Source organism: Oncorhynchus gorbuscha, linkage group LG19 (assembly GCF_021184085.1).
Source record: "Oncorhynchus gorbuscha isolate QuinsamMale2020 ecotype Even-year linkage group LG19, OgorEven_v1.0, whole genome shotgun sequence".
In the NCBI taxonomy this organism is placed as follows: domain Eukaryota; kingdom Metazoa; phylum Chordata; class Actinopteri; order Salmoniformes; family Salmonidae; genus Oncorhynchus; species Oncorhynchus gorbuscha.
Window position 1 is genome coordinate 15,754,831 of NC_060191.1, and position 22,521 is coordinate 15,777,351.

The 22,521-nt window shown below is 42.1% G+C and overlaps 1 protein-coding gene across 6 annotated transcripts in view; it reads left to right on the top strand.

Moving 5' to 3' along the window:
• The window catches only part of LOC124006089 (epithelial discoidin domain-containing receptor 1-like), an 87,003-nt gene that overhangs the window by 38,948 nt on the left and 25,534 nt on the right, over nt 1-22,521 (top strand). For all 6 annotated transcript variants that reach the window (XM_046315855.1, XM_046315853.1, XM_046315852.1 and 3 more), the window contains 6 exons: nt 3,932-4,034; nt 6,338-6,413; nt 6,691-6,843; nt 7,091-7,238; nt 9,121-9,223; nt 9,855-10,041. In XM_046315855.1, coding sequence (XP_046171811.1) covers nt 3,932-4,034; nt 6,338-6,413; nt 6,691-6,843; nt 7,091-7,238; nt 9,121-9,223; nt 9,855-10,041 — 770 coding nt within the window. The remainder of the gene's footprint in view (nt 1-3,931; nt 4,035-6,337; nt 6,414-6,690; nt 6,844-7,090; nt 7,239-9,120; nt 9,224-9,854; nt 10,042-22,521) is intronic.

The window sequence follows — 22,521 nt, forward strand, 5'->3', positions numbered from 1 at the left end:
CAATGACATGTACAGGTGTAGGATCACCCTCTTGTTGCAGGACATTTCGCAAACTTGTAGTGTGTTCGACTTGATTTGCCTTCACAAAAATGTCCATTAATTTTAATCCACACAATAATGAACATTTCCTGTTGCTGCAGGATTATTTTTCTGCTGGGAGAAACAGGTCAAATTAAGATCCTTTAAGGTATCATGTTACTCCTGATGTATGATAGTAGAATGTGTATGATAGTACAATGTATGATAGTAGAATGTGTATGATAGTAGAATGTGTATGATAGTAGAATGTGTATGATAGTAGAATGTGTATGATAGTAGAATGTGTGTGATAGTAGAATGTGTGTGATAGTAGAATGTGTGTGATAGTACAATGTGTATGATAGTACAATGTGTATGATAGTACAATGTGTATTATAGTACAATGTGTATGATAGTAGAATGTGTGTGATAGTACAATGTGCATGATAGTAGAATGTGTGTGATAGTACAATGTGCATGATAGTATAATGTATGGTTGTAGAATGTGTATGATAGTAGAATGTGTATGACAGTACAATGTGTATGATAGTAGAATATGTATGATAGTACAATGTATGGTTGTAGAATGTGTATGATAGTAGAATGTGTATGACAGTAGAATGTGTATGACAGTACAATGTATGGTTGTAGAATGTGTATGATAGTAGAATGTGTATGACAGTACAATGTGTATGATAGTAGAATGTGTATGACAGTACAATGTGTATGATAGTAGAATGTGTATGACAGTAGAATGTGTATGATAGTAGAATGTGTATGACAGTAGAATGTGTATGACAGTAGAATGTGTATGACAGTAGAATGTGTATGACAGTACAATGTGTATGACAGTAGAATGTGTATGACAGTAGAATGTGTATGATAGTAGAATGTGTATGACAGTAGAATGCATGGTTGTAGAATGTGTATGATAGTAGAATGTGTATGATAGTAGAATGTGTATGACAGTAGAATGCATGGTTGTAGAATGTGTATGATAGTAGAATGTGTATGATAGTAGAATGTGTATGATAGTAGAATGTGTATGACAGTAGAATGCATGGTTGTAGAATGTGTATGATAGTAGAATGTGTATGATAGTAGAATGTGTATGACAGTACAATGTATGGTTGTAGAATGTGTATGATAGTAGAATGTGTATGATAGTAGAATATGTATGATAGTACAATGTGTATGATAGTAGAATGTATGGTTGTAGAATATGTATGATAGTACAATATGTATGATAGTACAATATGTATGATAGTACAATATGTATGATAGTAGAATGTATATGATAGTAACATGTGTATGATAGTAGAATATGTATGATAGTAGAATGTGTATGATAGTACATTGTATGGTGGTAGAATATGTATGATAGTAGAATGTGTATGATAGTAGAATGTGTATGATAGTAGAATGTGTATGAGTGTAGAATGTGTATGAGTGTAGAATGTGTATGAGTGTAGAATGTGTATGAGTGTAGAATGTGTATGAGTGTAGAATGTGTATGAGTGTAGAATGTGTATGATAGTACAATGTGTATGATAGTACAATGTGTATGACAGTAGAATGTGTATGATAGTAGAATGTGTATGATAGTACATTGTATGGTGGTAGAATGTGTATGATAGTCAATGTGTATGATAGTACAATATGTATGATAGTTCAATGTGTATGATAGTTCAATGTGTATGAGTGTAGAATGTGTATGAGTGTAGAATGTGTATGAGTGTAGAATGTGTATGATAGTATAATATGTATGATAGTAGAATGTGTATGATAGTAGAATGTGTATGATAGTAGAATATGTATGATAGTACAATGTATGGTTGTAGAATGTGTATGATAGTAGAATGTGTATGACAGTACAATGTGTATGATAGTAGAATATGTATGATAGTACAATGTATGGTTGTAGAATGTGTATGATAGTAGAATGTGTATGACAGTACAATGTGTATGATAGTAGAATGTGTATGACAGTACAATGTATGGTTGTAGAATGTGTATGATAGTAGAATGTGTATGACAGTACAATGTGTATGATAGTAGAATGTGTATGACAGTACAATGTGTATGATAGTAGAATGTGTATGACAGTAGAATGTGTATGATAGTAGAATGTGTATGACAGTAGAATGTGTATGACAGTAGAATGTGTATGACAGTACAATGTGTATGACAGTAGAATGTGTATGACAGTAGAATGTGTATGATAGTAGAATGTGTATGACAGTAGAATGCATGGTTGTAGAATGTGTATGATAGTAGAATGTGTATGATAGTAGAATGTGTATGACAGTACAATGTATGGTTGTAGAATGTGTATGATAGTAGAATGTGCATGATAGTAGAATATGTATGATAGTACAATGTGTATGATAGTAGAATGTATGGTTGTAGAATATGTATGATAGTACAATATGTATGATAGTACAATATGTATGATAGTAGAATGTATATGATAGTAACATGTGTATGATAGTAGAATATGTATGATAGTAGAATGTGTATGATAGTACAATGTGTATGATAGTAGAATGTGTATGATAGTAGAATGTGTATGATAGTAGAATGTGTATGATAGTAGAATGTGTATGATAGTAGAATATGTATGATAGTAGAATGTGTATGAGTGTAGAATGTGTATGAGTGTAGAATGTGTATGAGTGTAGAATGTGTATGATAGTACAATGTGTATGACAGTAGAATGTGTATGATAGTAGAATGTGTATGATCGTAGAATGTGTATGATAGTACATTGTATGGTGGTAGAATGTGTATGATAGTCAATGTGTATGATAGTACAATATGTATGATAGTTCAATGTGTATGATAGTTCAATGTGTATGAGTGTAGAATGTGTATGAGTGTAGAATGTGTATGAGTGTAGAATGTGTATGAGTGTAGAATGTGTATGAGTGTAGAATGTGTATGAGTGTAGAATGTGTATGAGTGTAGAATGTGTATGATAGTAACATGTGTATGATAATAGAATGTGTATGATAGTAAAATGTGTATGATTGTAGAATGTGTATGATTGTAGAATGTGTATGATTGTAGAATGTGTATGATAGTACATTGTATGGTGGTAGAATGTGTATGATAGTAGAATATGTATGATAGTCAATGTGTATGATAGTAGAATGTATGATCGTAGAATGTGTATGATAGTAGAATGTGTATGATAGTACATTGTATGATGGTAGAATGTGTATGATAGTAGAATATGTATGATAGTCAATGTGTATGATAGTAGAGTGTATGATAGTAGAATGTGTATGATAGTAGAATGTGTATGATTGTAGAATGTGTATGATAGTAGAATGTGTATGATAGTAGAATGTGTATGATAGTACATTGTATGGTGGTAGAATGTGTATGATAGTAGAATATGTATGATAGTCAATGTGTATGATAGTAGAATGTATGATCGTAGAATGTGTATGATAGTAGAATGTGTATGATAGTACATTGTATGGTGGTAGAATGTGTATGATAGTAGAATATGTATGAAAGTCAATGTGTATGATAGTAGAATGTATGATAGTAGAATGTGTATGATAGTACATTGTATGATAGTTCAATGTGTATGATAGTAGAATGTGTATGATAGTTCAATGTGTATGATAGTTCAATGTGTATGATAGTAGAATGTGTATGATAGTTCAATGTGTATGACAGTAGAATGTGTATGATAGTATAATGTGTATGATAGTATAATGTTCTATTCTATCCTCTACTCTCTGTTTGACAGGCATGATGAATTATGTTACGTAGTCTCTTTCTCATTCTTGTCCCCCCCTCTCTCTGTCTGTGTCTCCCTTTCTCTCACACACACACACAAACACTAACACACACACACGGTCCCATGTACACACACACACACACACACACATCCATGCAGCTCAGTGTCGTTATGCCCTGGGGATGGAGGATGGCACCATCCCTGACTCTGACATCACGGCTTCAAGCGCCTGGTCAGACTCTACTGAGGCCAAACACGGCAGGTACGTATGTCGGTGTGTGTGCCTGCCTGCCTGCACTGCATGTGCTGTGTGTATTATTGCATACCTTCCAAAGGGAAGAAGCCCAGCAGCTGGCCTGTATAGCTCTGTGCCAGCTGTTATTGTAGCTTATCTCTGTTTCTGGTTTCCATGATTCTAAGACTCTGTGATCTTTGACATATTTGGGTCCTTTGTACCTCAATGCTTGACTGTGAAGAGTGCAGATAGAGTATTCAAAGTGTGTGTGTGTGTGTGTGTGTGTGTGTGTGTGTGTGTGTGTGTGTGTGTGTGTGTGTGTGTGTGTGTGTGTGTGTGTGTGTGTGTGTGTGTGTGTGTGTGTGTGTGTGTGTGTGTGTGTGTGTGTGTGTGTGTGTGTGTAATTACATTATCTCTATTCATGTCTGGTTCTGGGTCTGTATCTCTCTACCGTTGACTATGTCTGCCATCTGTTGTCACCATGTTTAAATCACACAGGAGAAGACTATTAGATTACAACACAAGACTGTGGCCAGCGTGTCTCTGTATAGCACATTAGGTCATGACATTACATGACCAGCCTGTTAGACACGGCAGATTCACGTGGCCAATGACTCGATATCCACTGTGTGGGTGTGTGTGTGCGCGTCTTGTGTGTTTCCATGTCTCTCTTAGCCTGCCATGTCTGGGCTGCGTTTGCTGGCTGATTGTCAGTCCATGTGGAGGTGATCAGTCCCAATCCCTTAAAGAGACACCAGAGACAGTCAGACAGTCAGTCAGACAGACAGACACAGACAGACAGACAGACAGACAGACAGACAGACAGACAGACAGACAGACAGACGTGGAGGGGAGAGATGGATAGTATGAAGAATGGGAGGAGAGAGAGAGGTGGAGGGGAGAGATGGATAGTATGAAGGATGGGAGGAGAGAGAGAGGTGGAGGGGAGAGATGGATAATATGAAGGATGGGAGGAGAGAGAGAGGTGGAGGGGAGAGATGGATAGTATGAAGGATGGGAGGAGAGAGAGAGGTGGAGGGGAGAGATGGATAGTATGAAGGATGGGAGGAGAGCGAGAGGGAGGGGAGAGATATATAGTATGAAGGATGGGAGGAGCGAGAGGGAGTGGAGAGATAGATAGATAGTATGAAGGATGGGAGGAGAGAGAGAAGAGAGCGAGAATGGAGGGAAAGGGGAAGATAGAGAGGGGAATAGAGAGAGGGGGGGGCGATTGAGGAGAGAGAGGAGAGAGAAGTAGGGAAAATGGGCGTGCCACTGTGATGGAGGGAGGAGGGGAGATAGAAAGAGGGATGGAACGAGGGAAGGAGGAAGCCTGGTGTGTGATCTTAGGGAGGTGCTCATTGATATTGTCCCAAAGCAGCTAGATGACAGCATGTTAGATGGAGAGAGGGAGGAAGGGAATTTAGAGAGAGAAGGAGGAAGGGATATAGTACTTGGCTGGTCTCAGAGTGAGAGAGAAAGAGAGAGAGGGAATAGAGAGTGATGAAGGGAAGAGAAGGGGAAGAAGGGAATGGGATAGAAAGACGGGGGGAATAGAGGACTTGGACAGTTTTTCTCGTTTTGCACGGCAGTGATCTGTCATATTAATAATTTTGTCTGATGCAGAGGCCTGGTTTCTCTCTCTCTCTCCCTTCATCCATTCATCCCTCCCTCTATCTCCCCCTTCCCTCCCTCCATCAGTGTCAATGATCTAGTGTTCTGAATGGTAGATTGTGGTGTGCGTGGTCTCGGTTGACCTCAGTGGGATCACCATCAAATGTAGTAAAACTTTATTAGCATTCGATTCAACAATGTTGACAGGAAGACATGTGTCTTGGTGTTAGGGCTGGTCTTTATATGGTCCAAGTTTGGTTTGCTTCATGTGGTCTAGTTCTCAGTGTGAATTGATCCTAATGCCAGCGACTAAGTGGTTGTACTGTGGTCTGTTTATGGTGATGGATATTGTGGTCTCTGTAAGAAGTATTTGTGGTTGGGATAGTTTGAATGATAAAGTTATATTCTATCCAGAATGATCTCATTATGGAATCCATAAATTCATAATTCAACAACCCCCCCCCCTCTCTGTCTCTGTCTCTGTTTATGTCTCTCTCTCTCTTTCTCTCTCGCTCTCCCCTTCTGTCTCTCTCTCTTGCTCTCCCCTTCTCTCTCTCTCTCCTCTCTCCTCTCTCTCTCTCTCTCTCTCTCTCTCTCTCTCTCTCTCTCTCTCTCTCTCTCTCTCTCTCCCCCTTCTGTCTCTCTGTCTCTGTCTCTCTGTCTCTGTCTCTCTGTCTCTGTCTCTCTGTGTCTGTCTCTGTCTCTCTGTCTCCCAGGTTGAGTAAAGGAGAGGGGGATGGTGCGTGGTGTCCTGCAGGAGCAGTGTTCCCCAGTGCTTCAGAGTACCTCCAGGTCAGACAGAGTACACAGGCCTACTCCATGGGCTACAACCACACACTGTATGTGTAGGATTCTCTGTTTCCATTGGCTAGAGGTGCAATCATCCTACCAATACTCACATTTCATTGGGTTAGAGTTTGTGTTTTATTTCATCAAGGTAGAAGTTTCCTAGCTTCCCAAGTTTCCCTGTGTTGGAGGTAGAGGGTTAGGATGGTCTTGAGGGTCAGAGCACTACATTACAACTGACCTTGGATCAGTGACTAGAGACGTCTTGTTCTCTGTCTTCCAGGTGGACCTGCGATCGCTGCACTTCCTGGCTCTGGTGGGTACCCAGGGTCGCCATGCCGACGGGCACGGCCGGGAGTTTGCCCGCAGCTACCGGCTCCGTTACTCCCGAGACGGACGCACCTGGATCACCTGGAAGGACCGCTGGGGGCAGGAGGTAAAGACAAGTGTGTGTGTGTGTGTGTTTTATCTATCTAATGTATCTCTCTCCCCTTGGCTCTACTTCTCTGACATAATTTCTGTCTTATGCTAAACTTTTATTCAGCCACCCACTCACGACATACTTGAATCTCACTAGTTTTAGTTTTCACATCTAATTGCTTAATTATGCTATTCATGGTTATTCAATGGGTCTCCATGCTACTCTTGACTGTCGTTCTCCCCCCCCCCCTCTCATCCACCAGGTGGTGTCTGGGAATGAGAACACCTATGATGTGGTTCTGAAGGACCTGGGTCCACCCATTGTTGCCCGCCATGTCCGCTTCTACCCCCTGGCAGACCGGGTCATGAGCGTCTGTCTACGAGTTGAGCTCTATGGCTGTCTGTGGAACGGTGAGTCACAGTCTGTGTGCGCGCGCGCGTGTGTGCATATGTGTGTGTGTGTGTGTGTAGGTCTGTCTGTCTGTCTGTTTGATAGTTGGGAAACGTGTGTGGATGGGTTCTGCATGTGTGTGGGTCTAGAGCAGATGAATTAATACACTCTTAGAAAAAAAGGATCTGGATAGAACCAAAAAGGGTTATATTGCTTGCTTCATATACGGCACTATATACTGTAGAACCCTTTTGTAGGGTTCTTTGATCAGAACCCCAGGGGTTCTTCTTCACTGAACCAAAATTGGTTCCACATAGAAGCCTTGAATTCCATATAGGGTTATATATAGAACCTTTAGGGAGGCCATATATGAAGCAAGCATAGAACCCTTTTTGGATCTATCCAGAACCATTTTTTCTAAGAGTGTAAAGTGGATACAGACAGACAGAAAAGAAGGCCTTTGGAAGATCACAGCAAAGAGGACATCACTCTGTGTCTACTCATATCTCTGCTGTCTGCACTACAGACACTTAGGGGGATGGCCAACGACTTCACCATCCCTAGATTTATTTGCTGTGTGTGTGTGCATGCGTGTGCGTGTGTGTGAGTGTGTGCATGCTTTTGTGTGTGTCGACTTGAATTTACAGTCTGTTTGCTATATTTGGTAAATGTGTGTAATAAGGCTGATTATGTGTCTTCAAGCACGTATTTCTGCAGGGATGGAGTTCACTCACCATGACGTTTAATTTACTGTCTGGTTTGGCCTGAGATGAAACCATCCAGTTGTACCAACAGATAAGTGACACTACAGCACAGTGAATTACACTGTGTTTATGGGTGGGTCACGTCTCCTCTCTGTCCTCCTCCCTTCACACAATGGCTGGCTGACTGGCTGTAAATCAAGCCTAGTGCTGAGCCTTAATGCCTGGGGCCACTGCATCTGGATGCATCCCAAATGGCACTAGCTATTCCCTGAACAGGGCTCTGGTCAAAGGTAGTGCACTGTTTAGGGAATAGGGTGTCATTTGGATGTCATAAGGTGAATGCACCAATTTGTAAGTCGCTCTGGATAAGAGCGTCTGCTAAATGACTTAAATGTAAATGTAATTTAAGACTCAACCTCTGTGTGTCTCTCTGGGGATAGACTGACTATCTTCCTGGAATTATTGTCTGTTAGAGAGGTTTCTGTCTCTGGAACCACTAACACTATAACATGCAGATTCACAGAAATGGAAGACACATTTCCCGGCACACATTCCTGTTCCATCATCACGTTTTACATTGTGGCGGGGAACGGGTATGCTATGTGGTTTGTTTATTGTGCAAGACCCCAATGGGACTGAGCCCATGTCCCCCACACACACTGACACACATGCACAGACACGCACACACGTACGCACACACAAACACACACACTCTGCGCCTCTGTAAAAGCTGTGTTTATTATGGATGTGAGCGCTGAAGGTGAAGGTAGTTACAGTGAGTGACTTCAGACCAGTGTTAGGAGAACATGCTGATTAGCCATACAGGCTGACTGGGAGGAGACAGGGTCTAATGTTTCACTGGAGAGATGTCTGCTCTGCCTGTGTGTTTCTCATCTCCTGAACACAGGCTTAACCAACGTATGTAGTTCATGTGTAGCTGACCAGGCGATGGTAAAGATGATGTATGTTGTATCTTATTAAAGTGTATATTATTAATGTAGTCTCTCTCTATATACCTCCCCCTCAATCTCTCTCTCCCCCTCTTTGTTTCTCTTTGTTTCTCACTCTCTCTCCCTCTCCCCCTCCCCTCTCTCCCCCTCTCTCTATTTTTCTTTCTCTCTCTCTTTCTTTTTCTCTCTCTCTCTTTCTTTCTCTCTATCTTTCTTTGTCCCTCTCCCTCTATCTGTCTCTCTCTCAGATGGCCTGTTGATGTACACAGCTCCAGTGGGTCATGTGATGCACCTGTCCGGCTCACCTGTGTACCTCAACGATTCCACCTACGATGGCAGCGTAGAGTCAGGGTAAACATCATCCTCCTCTCTCAGCTCTGTGGGTATTGGCTTTAGTAGGGTCCCACACAAATGCAACTTTTCCCAGGTTGTCACTGTAAAAGAGAATGTGTTTCTCAGCCAACCTACCTGGTAAAATATGATGAATATATTAAGGACTCCTGGACTCATCCCATCTGTTAGTAGTTAACAGGGCCTTAGTGAGCCAAAAGGCTTCAGTCTGTCATACACACACACACACGAAACGACTCCTCTACCCAATGTTTATTTTCTCTGTCCACTTAATCGAATAAGAATGAAATGATCTGGAGTAAGGATCTTTATTTGCTGAGGGTGTTGTACTCTGTTTCCAGACTGTATTGTCCAGGGATGGGGGGAAAGTAGGGAGGTTATATTCACATATGCCTTTTTAATGGGGCACAACTGTTTTCATAGCGGATGAGCTAACAGTTTTGATGCAACCCAGACCTATATACAGTGTGTGTGTGTGTGTGTGTGTGTGTGTGTGTGTGTGTGTGTGTGTGTGTGTGTGTGAATGGCTCTGTGTGTCACATGTACAATGTATGACTGTGTATGCCTTGGCATGTGTACAGTATATGTATAACTGTGTAATAATGTGTGTGTACTGTATGTATGTGTTTAGGGTTCAGTTCGGAGGCCTGGGCCAGCTGTTTGATGGTGTGTTAGGAGGGAATGACTTCACAGAGACCAAGGAGCTGAGGGTGTGGCCGGGGTATGACTACCTGGGCTGGAGCAGAGAGGCTCTCGGGCAGGGCAGCGTCGACATCGAGTTCCACTTCGAAAAGACACGCAGCTTTCACACCATGCAGGTAAGAGGATGTGTGTGTGTGAGCAGAGGGAGGGAGGCTGTGTGTACCAGGGGAGGGAGGGAGGCTGTGTGTACCAGGGGAGGGAGGGAGGCTGTGTGTACCAGGGGAGGGAGGGAGGCTGTGTGTACCAGGGGGGGAGGGAGGCTGTGTGTGGGGAGGGAGGGAGGGTGTTGTGTGAGAGGGGAGGGAGGATGTGTGTGTGAGGGGAGGGAGGGTTTGTGAGCAGAGGGAGGGAGGCTGTGTGTGTGAGGGGAGGGAGGGAGGCTGTGTGTGTGAGGGGAGGGAGGGAGGCTGTGTGTGTGAGGGGAGGGAGGGAGGCTGTGTGTGTGAGGGGAGGGAGGGAGGCTGTGTGTGTGAGGGGAGGGAGGGAGGCTGTGTGTGTGAGGGGAGGGAGGGAGGCTGTGTGTGTGAGGGGAGGGAGGGAGGGTGTGTGTGTGAGGGGAGGGAGGGAGGGTGTGTGTGTGAGGGGAGGGAGGGAGGGTGTGTGTGTGAGCGGAGGGAGGGAGGGTGTGTGTGAGCAGAGGGAGGGAGGGTGTGTGTGTGAGCAGAGGGAGGGAGGATGTGTGTGTGAGCGGAGGGAGGGAGGCTGTGTGTGTGAGCGGAGGGAGGGAGGCTGTGTGTGTGAGCGGAGGGAGGGAGGCTGTGTGTGTGAGGGGAGGGAGGGAGGCTGTGTGTGTGAGGGGAGGGAGGGAAGATGTGTGTGTGAGGGGAGGGAGGGAAGATGTGTGTGTGAGGGGAGGGAGGAGGGTGTGTGTGAGGGGAGGGAGGGAGGGTGTGTGTGTGAGGGGAGGGAGGGAGGATGTGTGTGTGAGGGGAGGGAGGGAGGATGTGTGTGTGAGGGGAGGGAGGGAGGATGTGTGTGTGAGGGGAGGGAGGATGTGTGTGTGAGGGGAGGGAGGGAGGGTGTGTGTGTGTGTCCCTTATGCCTATGTGTGTTTCTGTCTTTAAATCCAAAAATCCCTCCTAAAATCCTTGGCTCACACAGTCCAATACATCTCTATTAAACCTTCAAGTGATCCATTATACAATAATGTTGCACAACATTGCACAACACATAATAACTGTTGTCACATCACATTATCTCTCTTTATCATCTTGTGACTAGCCAGTAGCACATTGTCTTTAATTACCCTCTCAGTCCCACCATCATATTAGCTTTTTGTTTTCCTGTTGTTTAACATTGTTTGTCTGTTGTCTGGTGTCTGGGGGCCATTAGGTTGTATCCCTGGCTGAATGTGTGGTTTGATGGTTTCTTTATGGTGAAATGTTGTGTTGTTATGTTGGAAGATTTTAGATGTGAAGCAACCCAGTTTAATATGTGAACCCAATTTAATGTCCTGTTTTCTCTTCGGGAATGGAGTCAGTCTAGAATGTTGATTAGGCCTGGGATTAGAGATTTGCCCACAATAAAAACACATATTATTAAATACAATAAAAGTTTAATGAAATTGTATTTAAAACCACACCACACCTTAAAACAATAAAATGAATGAGATAAAAGAAAACAAGCAGGAAGAATGAAAGAAATGAGTAAAGAAACAGTATTGACCAGTTTGACTTTCCAGTCTAGATACAAACGATGAGTGATCTGTTTTGAACTTTTCAGGGTTACTCATTAGTTTCCCCATGCTCTGCCGTTAACAATGGGAATTATTGAACTATCCCAGTGTTTTCCCAGTCCTCTCGGAATGCTGCACCTAAGCTATCTAAAGCTTTCTATCGCGATCGCTGTTTTTCCTGCTTTTTTCCAATGTGTTATCTCAGAAAACATACACCTGAAGAGAATAGCACACAGTTCACATAAATAACTGCAGGAACCTGAACCTGACATGTCTGTGTTCCCTAAAGGGAGATATGTTCTCTAACCTGGTTCTAGGACGCTCTCGCAGGAGAGGAATGTGTTCCATTACCTAGATCTCTGCCTCTCTATCTATCTCTATATATACACTACCGTTCAAAAGTTTGGGGTCACTTAGAAATGTCCTTGTTTTTTAAAGAAAAGATGATTTTTGTCTATTAAATAACATCAAATTGATCAGAAATACAGTGTAGAGATTGTTAATGTTGTAAACAACTATTGTAGCTGGAAACGGCAGATTTTTAATGGAGTATCTACATAGGCTTACAGAGACCCATTATCAGCAACCATCATTCCTGTGTTCCAATGGCATGTTGTGTTAGCTAATCCAAGTTTATCATTTTAAAAGGCTAATTGATCATGAGAAAACCCTTTTGAAATGATGTTGGCACAGCTGAAAACTGTAGTGCTGATTAAAACCTCTTGAAGCTAGGGGGCACTATTTTTATGTTTGGAAAAATAACGTTCCCAAAGTAAATGGCCTATTTCTCAGGACCAGATGCTAGAATATGCATATAATTGACATATTAGGATAGAAAACACTCTATAGTTTCCAAAACTGTTAAAATTGTGTCTGTGAGTTAAACATAACTGATATTGCAGGCTAAAACCTGAGGAAAATCCAATCAGGAAGTGCCCCTGTTTTTGAAACAACTCTGTTTCTTATGCATCCCTATTGCCCATTTAAAGGGATATCAACCAGATTCCTTTTTCTATGGCTTCCCTACGGTGTCAACAGCCTTTAGACATAGTTGCAGGCTTTTATTTTGAAGAATGAGCATGAACGACCACATTGCGTAAGTGGATAGGTGGGGGGCTCTCAGAGTGAGTTGTGTGCAAAAGAGAAAGGCGGCCATTGTTACTCCCGGTCCTAGTGAAAAGCCGACTGTCCCGGTTGATATATTATCGAATAGATATTTGAAAAACACCCTGAGGATTGATTATAAAAAAACGTTTGATATGTTTCTGTGGAAATTATGGACATAATTTGGAATTTTTGTCTGTGTTGTCGTGACCGCTTTTTCCAGCGGATTCCTGGGCATAACGCACCAAACTAACGGAGGTATTTGGTTATAAAAAATATCTTAATGGAACAAAAGGAACATTTGTTGTCTAACTGGGAGTCTCGTGAGTGAAAACATCCGAAGATCATCAAAGTTAAACGATTAATTTGATTGCTTTTCTGATTTTCGTGACCAAGTTACCTGATGCTAAGTGTACTTATTGTTTTGTCGAACGATCGATAAACTTACACAAACGCTTGTATTGCTTTCACTGTAAAGCATAATTTCAAAATCTGAGACGACGGGTGGATTAACAAAAGACTAAGCTGTGTTTTGCAATATTGCACTTGTGATTTCATGAATATTTTCTAGTAATATTATTTGACTGTGGCGCTATGCTATTCAGCGTTGCTGATGACAATTATCCCGGATCCGGGATGGGTGGTTAAAGAAGCAATAAAACTGGCCCTCTTTAGAATAGTTGAGAGTAGTTGAGTATTATCTAGTACTGTACTGTACTGTATTATCTTGTACTGTACTGTACTGTACTGTATTATCTAGTACTGTACTGTAATATATGGTACTGTACCACATTATCTAGTACTGTACTGTATTATATAGTACTGTACTGTATTATCTAGTACTGTACTGTACTGTACTGTATTATCTAGTACTGTGCTGTTATCTAGTACTGTGCTGTTATCTAGTACTGTACTGTATAGTACTGTACCGTTTTATCTAGTACTGTACTGTATTATCTAGTACTGTACTGTATTATCTAGTACTGTACTGTACTGTATTATATAGTACCGTATTATATAGGACTGTACCGTATTATCTAGTACAGTACTGTGTTATCTAGTACTGTACTGTGTTATCTAGTACTGTACTGTGTTATCTAGTACTGTACTGTGTTATCTAGTACTGTACTGTGTTATATAGTACTGTACCGTATTATATAGTACTGTACTGTATTATCTAGCACTGTACTGTATTATCTAGCACTGTACTGTATTATCTAGTACTGTACTGTACTGTATTATCTAGTACTGTACCGTATTATCTAGTACTGTACTGTTATCTAGCACTGTACCGTATTATCTAGTACTGTACTGTTATCTAGTACTGTACTGTATTATCTAGCACTGTACTGTATTATCTAGTACTGTACCGTGTTATCTAGTACTGTACTGTACTGTACTGTATTTTATTTATTTAACCTTTATTTGACCAGGAAGGGCTCATTGAAATCTCTTTTTCAAGAGCGCCCTGGCCAAGATAGGCAGCACCAAGTCATTACAAAAAAATGACAGACAGACAACATGAAAAACTACAAGTAATCTAGTAAAAACCATTGAATTCACAAGAGTATAAAACAGCAAATTAAAAAATTGACAGGTCAGGGAATCAGCCTCAAAATCCTTCATCAGTGATTTTAAAAACACCAATCGGGACAAGTTCTTCCAGTTATAAAAGTATTTTGTAAGGAGTTCCAAGACGATGGCTCAGAGTACATAAAAGCCCTTTTACCAAATTCAGTTGGGACATTTGGAACAGTTAGCAGGATAACGTCCAGTGAACGAAGAGAGTACCCATCACATTTCTGAACAATAAAAATGCCCAAATAAAAAGGTAGTAAACGCAAAATGGCTTTGTAAATAAAAGTATACCAGTGACTGAGCCTACGAGTGACTAGAGAAGGCCAGCCAACCCTGGTATACAAAGTGCAGTGGTGCGTAAGGGTTTTGCAGTTTAAAATAAATCTCAAAGTGCCATGGTAAAGAGTGTCAATTGATCTCAAACACTGAGCGGAAGCATTCATATATAAAATATCCCCATAGTCTAGTAAAGGCATACATTTAGCTGATACTAGCCTCCTTCTGGCTTCAAACGAAAAACAGGCCTTATTCCTAAAATAAAATCCCAATTTCAGCTTCAATTCAGTTGTTGAATATGCAATTTAAAAGAGACCATCATCGATTAAAATTCCAAGATATTTATATGAGGTTACAACCTCAATCTCCTTGCCATGACAGGTAGTAATAGGTGAAAGGTTCAGAGGTCTATTTCTTGCATTAGAAAACACCATTAGTATATTTTGTCAGTATTGAGGATAAGCTTCAATTGAACAAAAAAAGCAGTTTGCATGTTCTGGAAAGCTTTTGTAAGAGATGAGGCACAACAGTAAATAACAGTATCATCAGCATAAAAATGAAGTTGTGCATTTTGGACATTTTTCTTTAAATCATTTATATAAATAGTGAATAAGAGAGGACCAAGTACAGAGCCTTGGGGCACACCATTCAAGACAGACAATTTAACAGACATAAGCCAATCAAATTGAGTGCACTGGGTTCTATCAGACAGATAGTTAGCAAACCATGCAACTGCATGCTCCGAAAGACCTACACTCGACAATCTCTGCCTTAGTATAGCATGATCAACTGTATCAAAAGCCTTCGAGAGATCAATAAAAAGTGAGACACAGTGCTGTTTTTTGTCAAGGGCTTCAGTGATATAATTTAAAACCTTCACATGGCTGCTGCAATTGTGCTATGCTTCTTCCCGAAGCCCGATTGGTACATTGATAAAATAGAATTAGGAAATAAAAACTATTTTAGCTGTTCACTTACAAGGTTATTTTCACCAGGAGTGACAGCTTTGAGATTGGCCTATAATTAAAATAAAATAAAAAATAAAAATATATATATAAATAAAAAGAGTTTGATCTCCCCCTTTTAAAAGTGGTAGGACAAATGCTGATTTCCAGATCTTTGGAATTTCATTCCATTCCAGGGTTAGATTGAACAGAGATGTAAGTGGTTCAGCTATGAAATCAGCTGCCAGATTTAAAAAGCAGGGATCCAAAAGATCAGGACCTGCAGGCTTTCTCTGATCTAAGGATTTCAGGGCTTTATGTACCACCTGCACTGAGAATGGCAAAAAGCTAAAGGTTTGACCAGCTCTCACTGGTTCATCCACACAGGGTTGTACAGAGACAGAGGACACTGAATCAAACAGCCTACCAGGTGATACAAAGTGCTCATTGAAACAATTCAGCATTTCAGTTGTCATATATAGCAACAGAGTCCTTCAAAACACATGACGGTAATTCATTAACATTACTGTTACCAGACATAGACTTAATAGCCGTTCTAGGGTCATTCAGGTTATCAGTGGTAACAAGACATAAAATATTCAGACTTGGCCTTCCTGGGAAGAAAAGAACACTTGTTTCGTAACTGCCTAAAAATAAGCCAATCAGCATTAGAACATGATTTCCTTGCTTTAGCACAGGCTAGATTACGGTCATGAATAATACTATCTTATATTATCTTGTACTGTACTGTCCTCTGGAGGAGAACATGTGAGTGAGGAGGTGGAGGGGAGGGTTCCATGTGGTAAGGGCTATAGGTCTAGCTCTAACCCACTGAGCGTATGGCTGCTTCATGGGAGGGCTACAGGGGGCTTAGTAGTTACACTCTCACTGTTAATGTACAAGTCAGCGACTATAATGAGGTAGTAATTAACCACAAACTCCCTTCAGCTGTGATCCATATCCATCGATGATCACTGTTTATGTACAGTCGTGGCCAAAAGTTGAGAATGACAGAAATATTAATTTCCACAAAGTTTGCTGCTTCAGTGTCTTTAGATATTTTTGTCAGATGTTACTATGGAATACTGAAGTATAATTACAAGTATTTCATATGTGTCAAAGGCTTTTATTGACAATTACATGAAGTTGATGCATAGAGTCAATATTTGCAGTGTTGACCCTTCTTTTTCAAGACCTCTGCAATCCACCCTGGCATGCTGTCAATTAACTTCAGGGCCACATCCTGACTGATGGCAGCCCATTCTTGCATAATCATTGCTTGGAGTTTGTCAGAATTTGTGGTGTTTTGTTTGTCCACCCACCTCTTGAGGATTGACCACAAGTTCTCATTGAGATTAAGGTCTGGGGAGTTTCCTGGCCATGGACCAAAAATATCAATGTTTTGTTCCCTGAGCCACTTAATTATCACTTTTGCCTTACGGCAAGGTGTCCATCATGCTGGAAAAGGCATTGTTCATCACCAAACTGTTCCTGGATGGTTGGGAGAAGTTACTCTCGGAGGATGTGTTGGTACCATTCTTTATTCATGGCTGTGTTCTCAGCCACTCCCTTGGCTGAGAGGCAACCCCACACATGAATGGTCTCAGGATGCTTTACTGTTGGCATGACACAAGACTAATGGTAGCTCTCACCTTGTCTTCTCCAGACAAGCTTTTTTCTGGATGCCCCAAACAATCGGAAAAGGGATTCATCAGAGAAAATGACTTTACCCCAGTCCTCAGCAGTCCAATCCCTGTACCTTTTGCAGAATATCAGTCTGTCCCTGATGTTTTTCCTGGAGAGAAGTGGCTTCTTTGCTGCTTTTCTTGACACCAGGCCATCCTCCAAAAGTCTTCGCCTCACTGTGCGTGCAGATGCACTCACACCTGCCTGCTGCCATTCCTGAGCAAGCTCTGTACTGGTGGTGCCCCGATCCTGCAGCTGAATCAACTTTAGGAGACGGTCCTGGCGCTTGCTGGACTTTCTAGGGCGCCCTGAAGCCTTCTTCACAACAATTGAACCGCTCTCCTTGAAGTTCTTGATGATCTGATAAATGGCTGATTTAGGTGCAATCTTACTGGCAGCAATATCATTGCCTGTGAAGCCCTTTTGTGCAAAGCAATGACAACGGCACATGTTTGTTTAGATGACAGAGGAAGAACAATGCCTCCAAGCACCACCCTCCTTTTGAAGCTTCCAGTCTGTTAATCAAACTCAATCAGCATGACAGAGTGATCTCCAACCTTGTCCTCGTCAACACTCACACCTGTGTTAATGCGAGAATCACTGACATAATGTCAGCTGGTCCTTTGTGGCAGGACTGAAATGCAGTGGAAATGTTTTTGGGGATTTAGTTCATTTGCATGGCAAAGAGGGACTTTGCAATTAATTGCAATTAATCTGATCACTCTTCATAACATTCTGGAGTATATGCAAATTGCCATCATGCAAACTGAGGCAGCAGACTTTGTGAAAATTTATATTTGTGTCATTCTCAAAACTTTTCGCCACGACTGTAGTTTGAGAAACAGACGCCTCACAAGTCCTCAACTGGCAGCTTCATTAAATAGTACCCACAAAACACCAGTCTTAATGTCAACAGTGAAGAGGCAACTCTGGGATTCTGGCCTTCTGGGAAGAGTTGCAAAGAAAAATCCATATCTAAGACTGGCCAATAAAAAGAAAAGTTTAAGATGGGCAAAAGAACAGACGCTGGACAGAGGAACTCTGCCTAGAAGGCCAGCATCCCGAACTCGCCTCTTCTCTGTTGACGTTGAGACTGGTGTTTTGTGGGTACTATTTAATGAAGCTGCCAGTTGAGGACTTGTGAGGCGTCTGTTTCTCAAACTAGATACTCTAATGTACTTGTCCTCAACAAATTGCTCAGTTGTTCACCGGGGCCTCCCACAACAATTTCATACTTATTTAATTTATTTCATAAACAAATGCAACACCCAATGCCCTTGTGAAAAAGTAATTGCCCCCTTATACTCAATAACCGGTTGTGCCAACTTTAGCTGCAATGACTCCAACCAAACGCTTCCTGTAGTTGTTGATGTGTTTCTCACGTCGCTGTGGAGCAATTTTGTCCCACCTTCCATGCAGAACGGCTTTTATTCAGTGACATTTGTGGGTTTTCAATCACGAACTGCTCATTTCGAGTCCCGCCACAACATCTCAATCAGGGTTAGGTCTGTGCTTTGACTAGGACATTCCAGAGCTTCAAATGTGTTGCTTTTTACCCATTTCCATGTTGACTTGATTGTGTGTTTTGGATCATTGTCCTGCTGCATAACCCAGCTGTACTTCAGTTTCAGCTCACAGACGATGGCCTGACATTCTCCTTTAGAATTATTTGATACAGAGCAGAATTCATGGTTCCTTCTATTAAGGCAAGTTGTACAGGTCCTGAGGCAGCAAAGCATCCCCAAACCATCACACTAAGCTATAAATAACAAGAACATAATGTATGTTTTCTAGCCAGGCTTGTGCAGGACAGATTACCCAGCAGGCTTTGCTTTGATGACTTATTAGGCCCATTCCATATTACAATCAGTATAGTAATATAACATGTTAACCTCAGTGTTCCAGGAGTATGCATGAAGGCATGTGTGTGTGTGTGTGTGTGTGTGTGTGTGCGTGCGTGCTTTAGGCGTGTGTGTATTTGTATTACACAGATCCACATATGGTTTTAGTTAGAGGTTGGCCCTACAGCAAGTATCAGGTTAATGACTATTGTAGCTTTGTATGCCCCAGTGTTACCACAATATTCTCACCCCTTCTCACAGATTTCATTCACTAACCTGTCAGTAGAGTTTTTATACCAGCCCTTCCTTCCCCATTAGGGATCTAGAGGGAGAAATGTTTCCTCTATCTCCTTCACCTTTTCTTTCTCCCCAGATGCCCTATCACTCTCTCTCTTCCCCTTCTTTACCTCTCTGTATTCCCCCCTCTCTCTCTCTTTCTTTCTTCCTGGTTATTCTATTCCCTCTTTCCCCCTAGACCCCCTATCTACCTCACCCTCTATCTACCTTACCCTCTATCCTTTCTATTCCCTCTTTCCCCTAGACCCCCTATCTACCTCACCCCCTATCTACCTCACCCCTATCTACCTCACCCTCTATCTACCTCACCCTCTATCCTTTCTATTCCCTCTTTCCTCCTAGACCCCCTATCTACCTCACCCTCTATCTACCTCACCCTCTATCTACCTCACCCTCTATCTACCTCACCCTCTATCTACCTCACCCTCTATCTACCTCACCCTCTATCTACCTCACCCTCTATCTACCTCACCCTCTATCCTTTCTATTCCCTCTTTCCCCCTAGACCCCCTATCTACCTCACCCTCTATCTACCTCACCCCCTATCTACCTCACCCTCTATCTACCTCACCCTCTATCCTTTCTATTCCCTCTTTCCCCCTAGACCCCCTATCTACCTCACCCCTATCTACCTCACCCTCTATCCTTTCTATTCCCTCTTTCCCCCTAGACCCCCTATCTACCTCACCCCCTATCTACCTCACCCGCTATCTACCTCACCCGCTATCTACCTCACCCCCTATCTACCTCACCCCTATCTACCTTACCCTCTATCCTTTCTATTCCCTCTTTCCCTCTAGACCCCCTATCGACCTCACCCCTATCTACCTCACCCGCTATCTACCTCACCCGCTATCTACCTCACCCCTATCTACCTCACCCTCTATCTACCTTACCCTCTATCCTTTCTATTCCCTCTTTCCTCCTAGACCCCCTATCTACCTTACCCTCTATCTACCTCACCCTCTATCTACCTCACCCTCTATCTACCTCACCCTCTATCTACCTCACTCTCTATCTACCTTACCCTCCATCCTTTCTATTCCCTCTTTCCCCCTATCTACCTCACCTCACCCACCCCTATCTACCTTACCCTCTATCCTTTCTATTCCCTCTTTCCCCCTAGACCCCTATCTACCTCACCCTCTATCTACCTCACCCTCTATCTACCTCACCCTCTATCTACCTCACCCTCTATCTACCTCACCCCCTATCTACCTTACCCTCTATCCTTTCTATTCCCTCTTTCCTCCTAGAACCCCTATCTACCTCACCCTCTATCTACCTCCCTATCTACCTCACCCTCTATCTACCTCACCCTCTATCTACCTCACTCTCTATCTACCTTACCCTCCATCCTTTCTATTCCCTCTTTCCCCTATCTACCTCACCCCTATCTACCTCACCCCTATCTACCTTACCCCTATCCTTTCTATTCCCTCTTTCCCCCTAGACCCCCTATCTACCTCACCCTCTATCTACCTCACTCTCTATCTACCTTACCCTCCATCCTTTCTATTCCCTCTTTCCCCCTATCTACCTCACCCTCTATCTACCTCACCCCCTATCTACCTTACCCTCTATCCTTTCTATTCCCTCTTTCCGCCTAGACCCCCTATCTACCTCACCCTCTATCATTTCTATTTCTCTTTATTCCCTCTCTCTTCCTGCCCCCTCTCTTTCTATCCTCTCTACCTGCACCCCCTCCATCTTTATCCCTCTCTTCCAGGTGACTCTCTCTCTTCTTTAAATCTCCTATTTTTAGGCCCCCTCTAAATCTCCTATTTTTTAGGTCTAGTTTGTGTGTGTTTCTCTCTCTCTCTCTCTCTCTCTCTCTCTCTCTCTCTCTCTCTCTCTCTCTCTCTCTCTCTCTCTCTCTCTCTCTCTCTGTCTGTGGACTCATTAAAAATCCTACAATATGATTTTCAGGATTTTTTTTTCTAATTTTGTCTGTCATAGTTGAAGTGTATCTATGATGAAAATTACAGGCCTCTCTCATCTTTTTAAGTGGGAGAACTTGCACAGTTGGTGGCTGACTAAATACTTTTTTGCCCCACTGTATGTGTGTGTGAGTTGTTGAACCTATGCTCTCTCTCTCTCTCTCTCTCTCTCTCTCTCTCTCTCTCTCTCTCTCTCTCTCTCTCTCTCTCTCTCTCTCTCTCTCTCTCTCTCTCTCTCTCTCTCTCTCTCTCTCTCTCTCTCTCTCTCTCTCTCTCTCTCTCTCTCTCTCTCTCTCTCTCTTCTCCTGCCGTGTCCCGCTGGTGGGCTGAAAAATGTATTTTCTCGAATCAATCAACCTCTCCTTTACCCCTCTCTTATTCTCACCCTCTTCTCTTTCCTTTCTCTTCTTGTTGTTCTCTCTTTTTCTTCTCATACTTTCACTAATCACTTTCCACTTTCACTCATTTGCATTTATAGCCGGCTCACAACAATGTTGCCAAAACAATCAAGAGTCAACAGGATTTAAATCCTGTTTTTAATGTCATGTTTTAATTGAATGCCCCCACCCCTCCCCTCCCCTCCAATTTAAAAAGTGAGTTTGCACATTGACTGTTTCTTTATGCAGAGTTGTGTTATTTTCCACCTAATACCTCAGTGTATGTTCAGTGTATGTTCAGCGTATGTGATGTTCCTATTATAAGGAGGTAGTACATGGTCATAACAAGGCTAACGATGCATTATAACTGCAGGGTTTTAGGGTCACAATTTTTTTTTAAATCAATATCAGGTGGGCCTTTGCTCTTCAGCAAACAAAGGATAGGAGGGGTGCTCAACATCAATGACAAGGATCATGAGAATGGCTTACCAAGACGAACCTCTACTTCGAGGTTAAGGTCTAGTTCGAGGTAAAAAGAAGGAACTATGCTGGACTATGGACTATGCTATTGCACTCCACTGCATGGAAGCCAACCATGGCTCACCTTTCTCCCTGCTCTTTATAGCCTTAGAACAGGTTCACATTTCACCAAGATGAGGTGACATCATACATCAACTCAAAGAAAGAGAGGCATTCTGGCAGCATCAGATTCTTTTTCACTGTCCTCCTTTCTATAATGTTGTTGTCTTGGTTTTTTGGGTCTCTGTGTCTCCGGATTCGCAGACACCCAAATCACTTATGTATATTTTGACATGGCCTTTTGACTAATGAGACACACTATTTGTCTTATTATTAGTATTATTTTGTGCTATAATTTG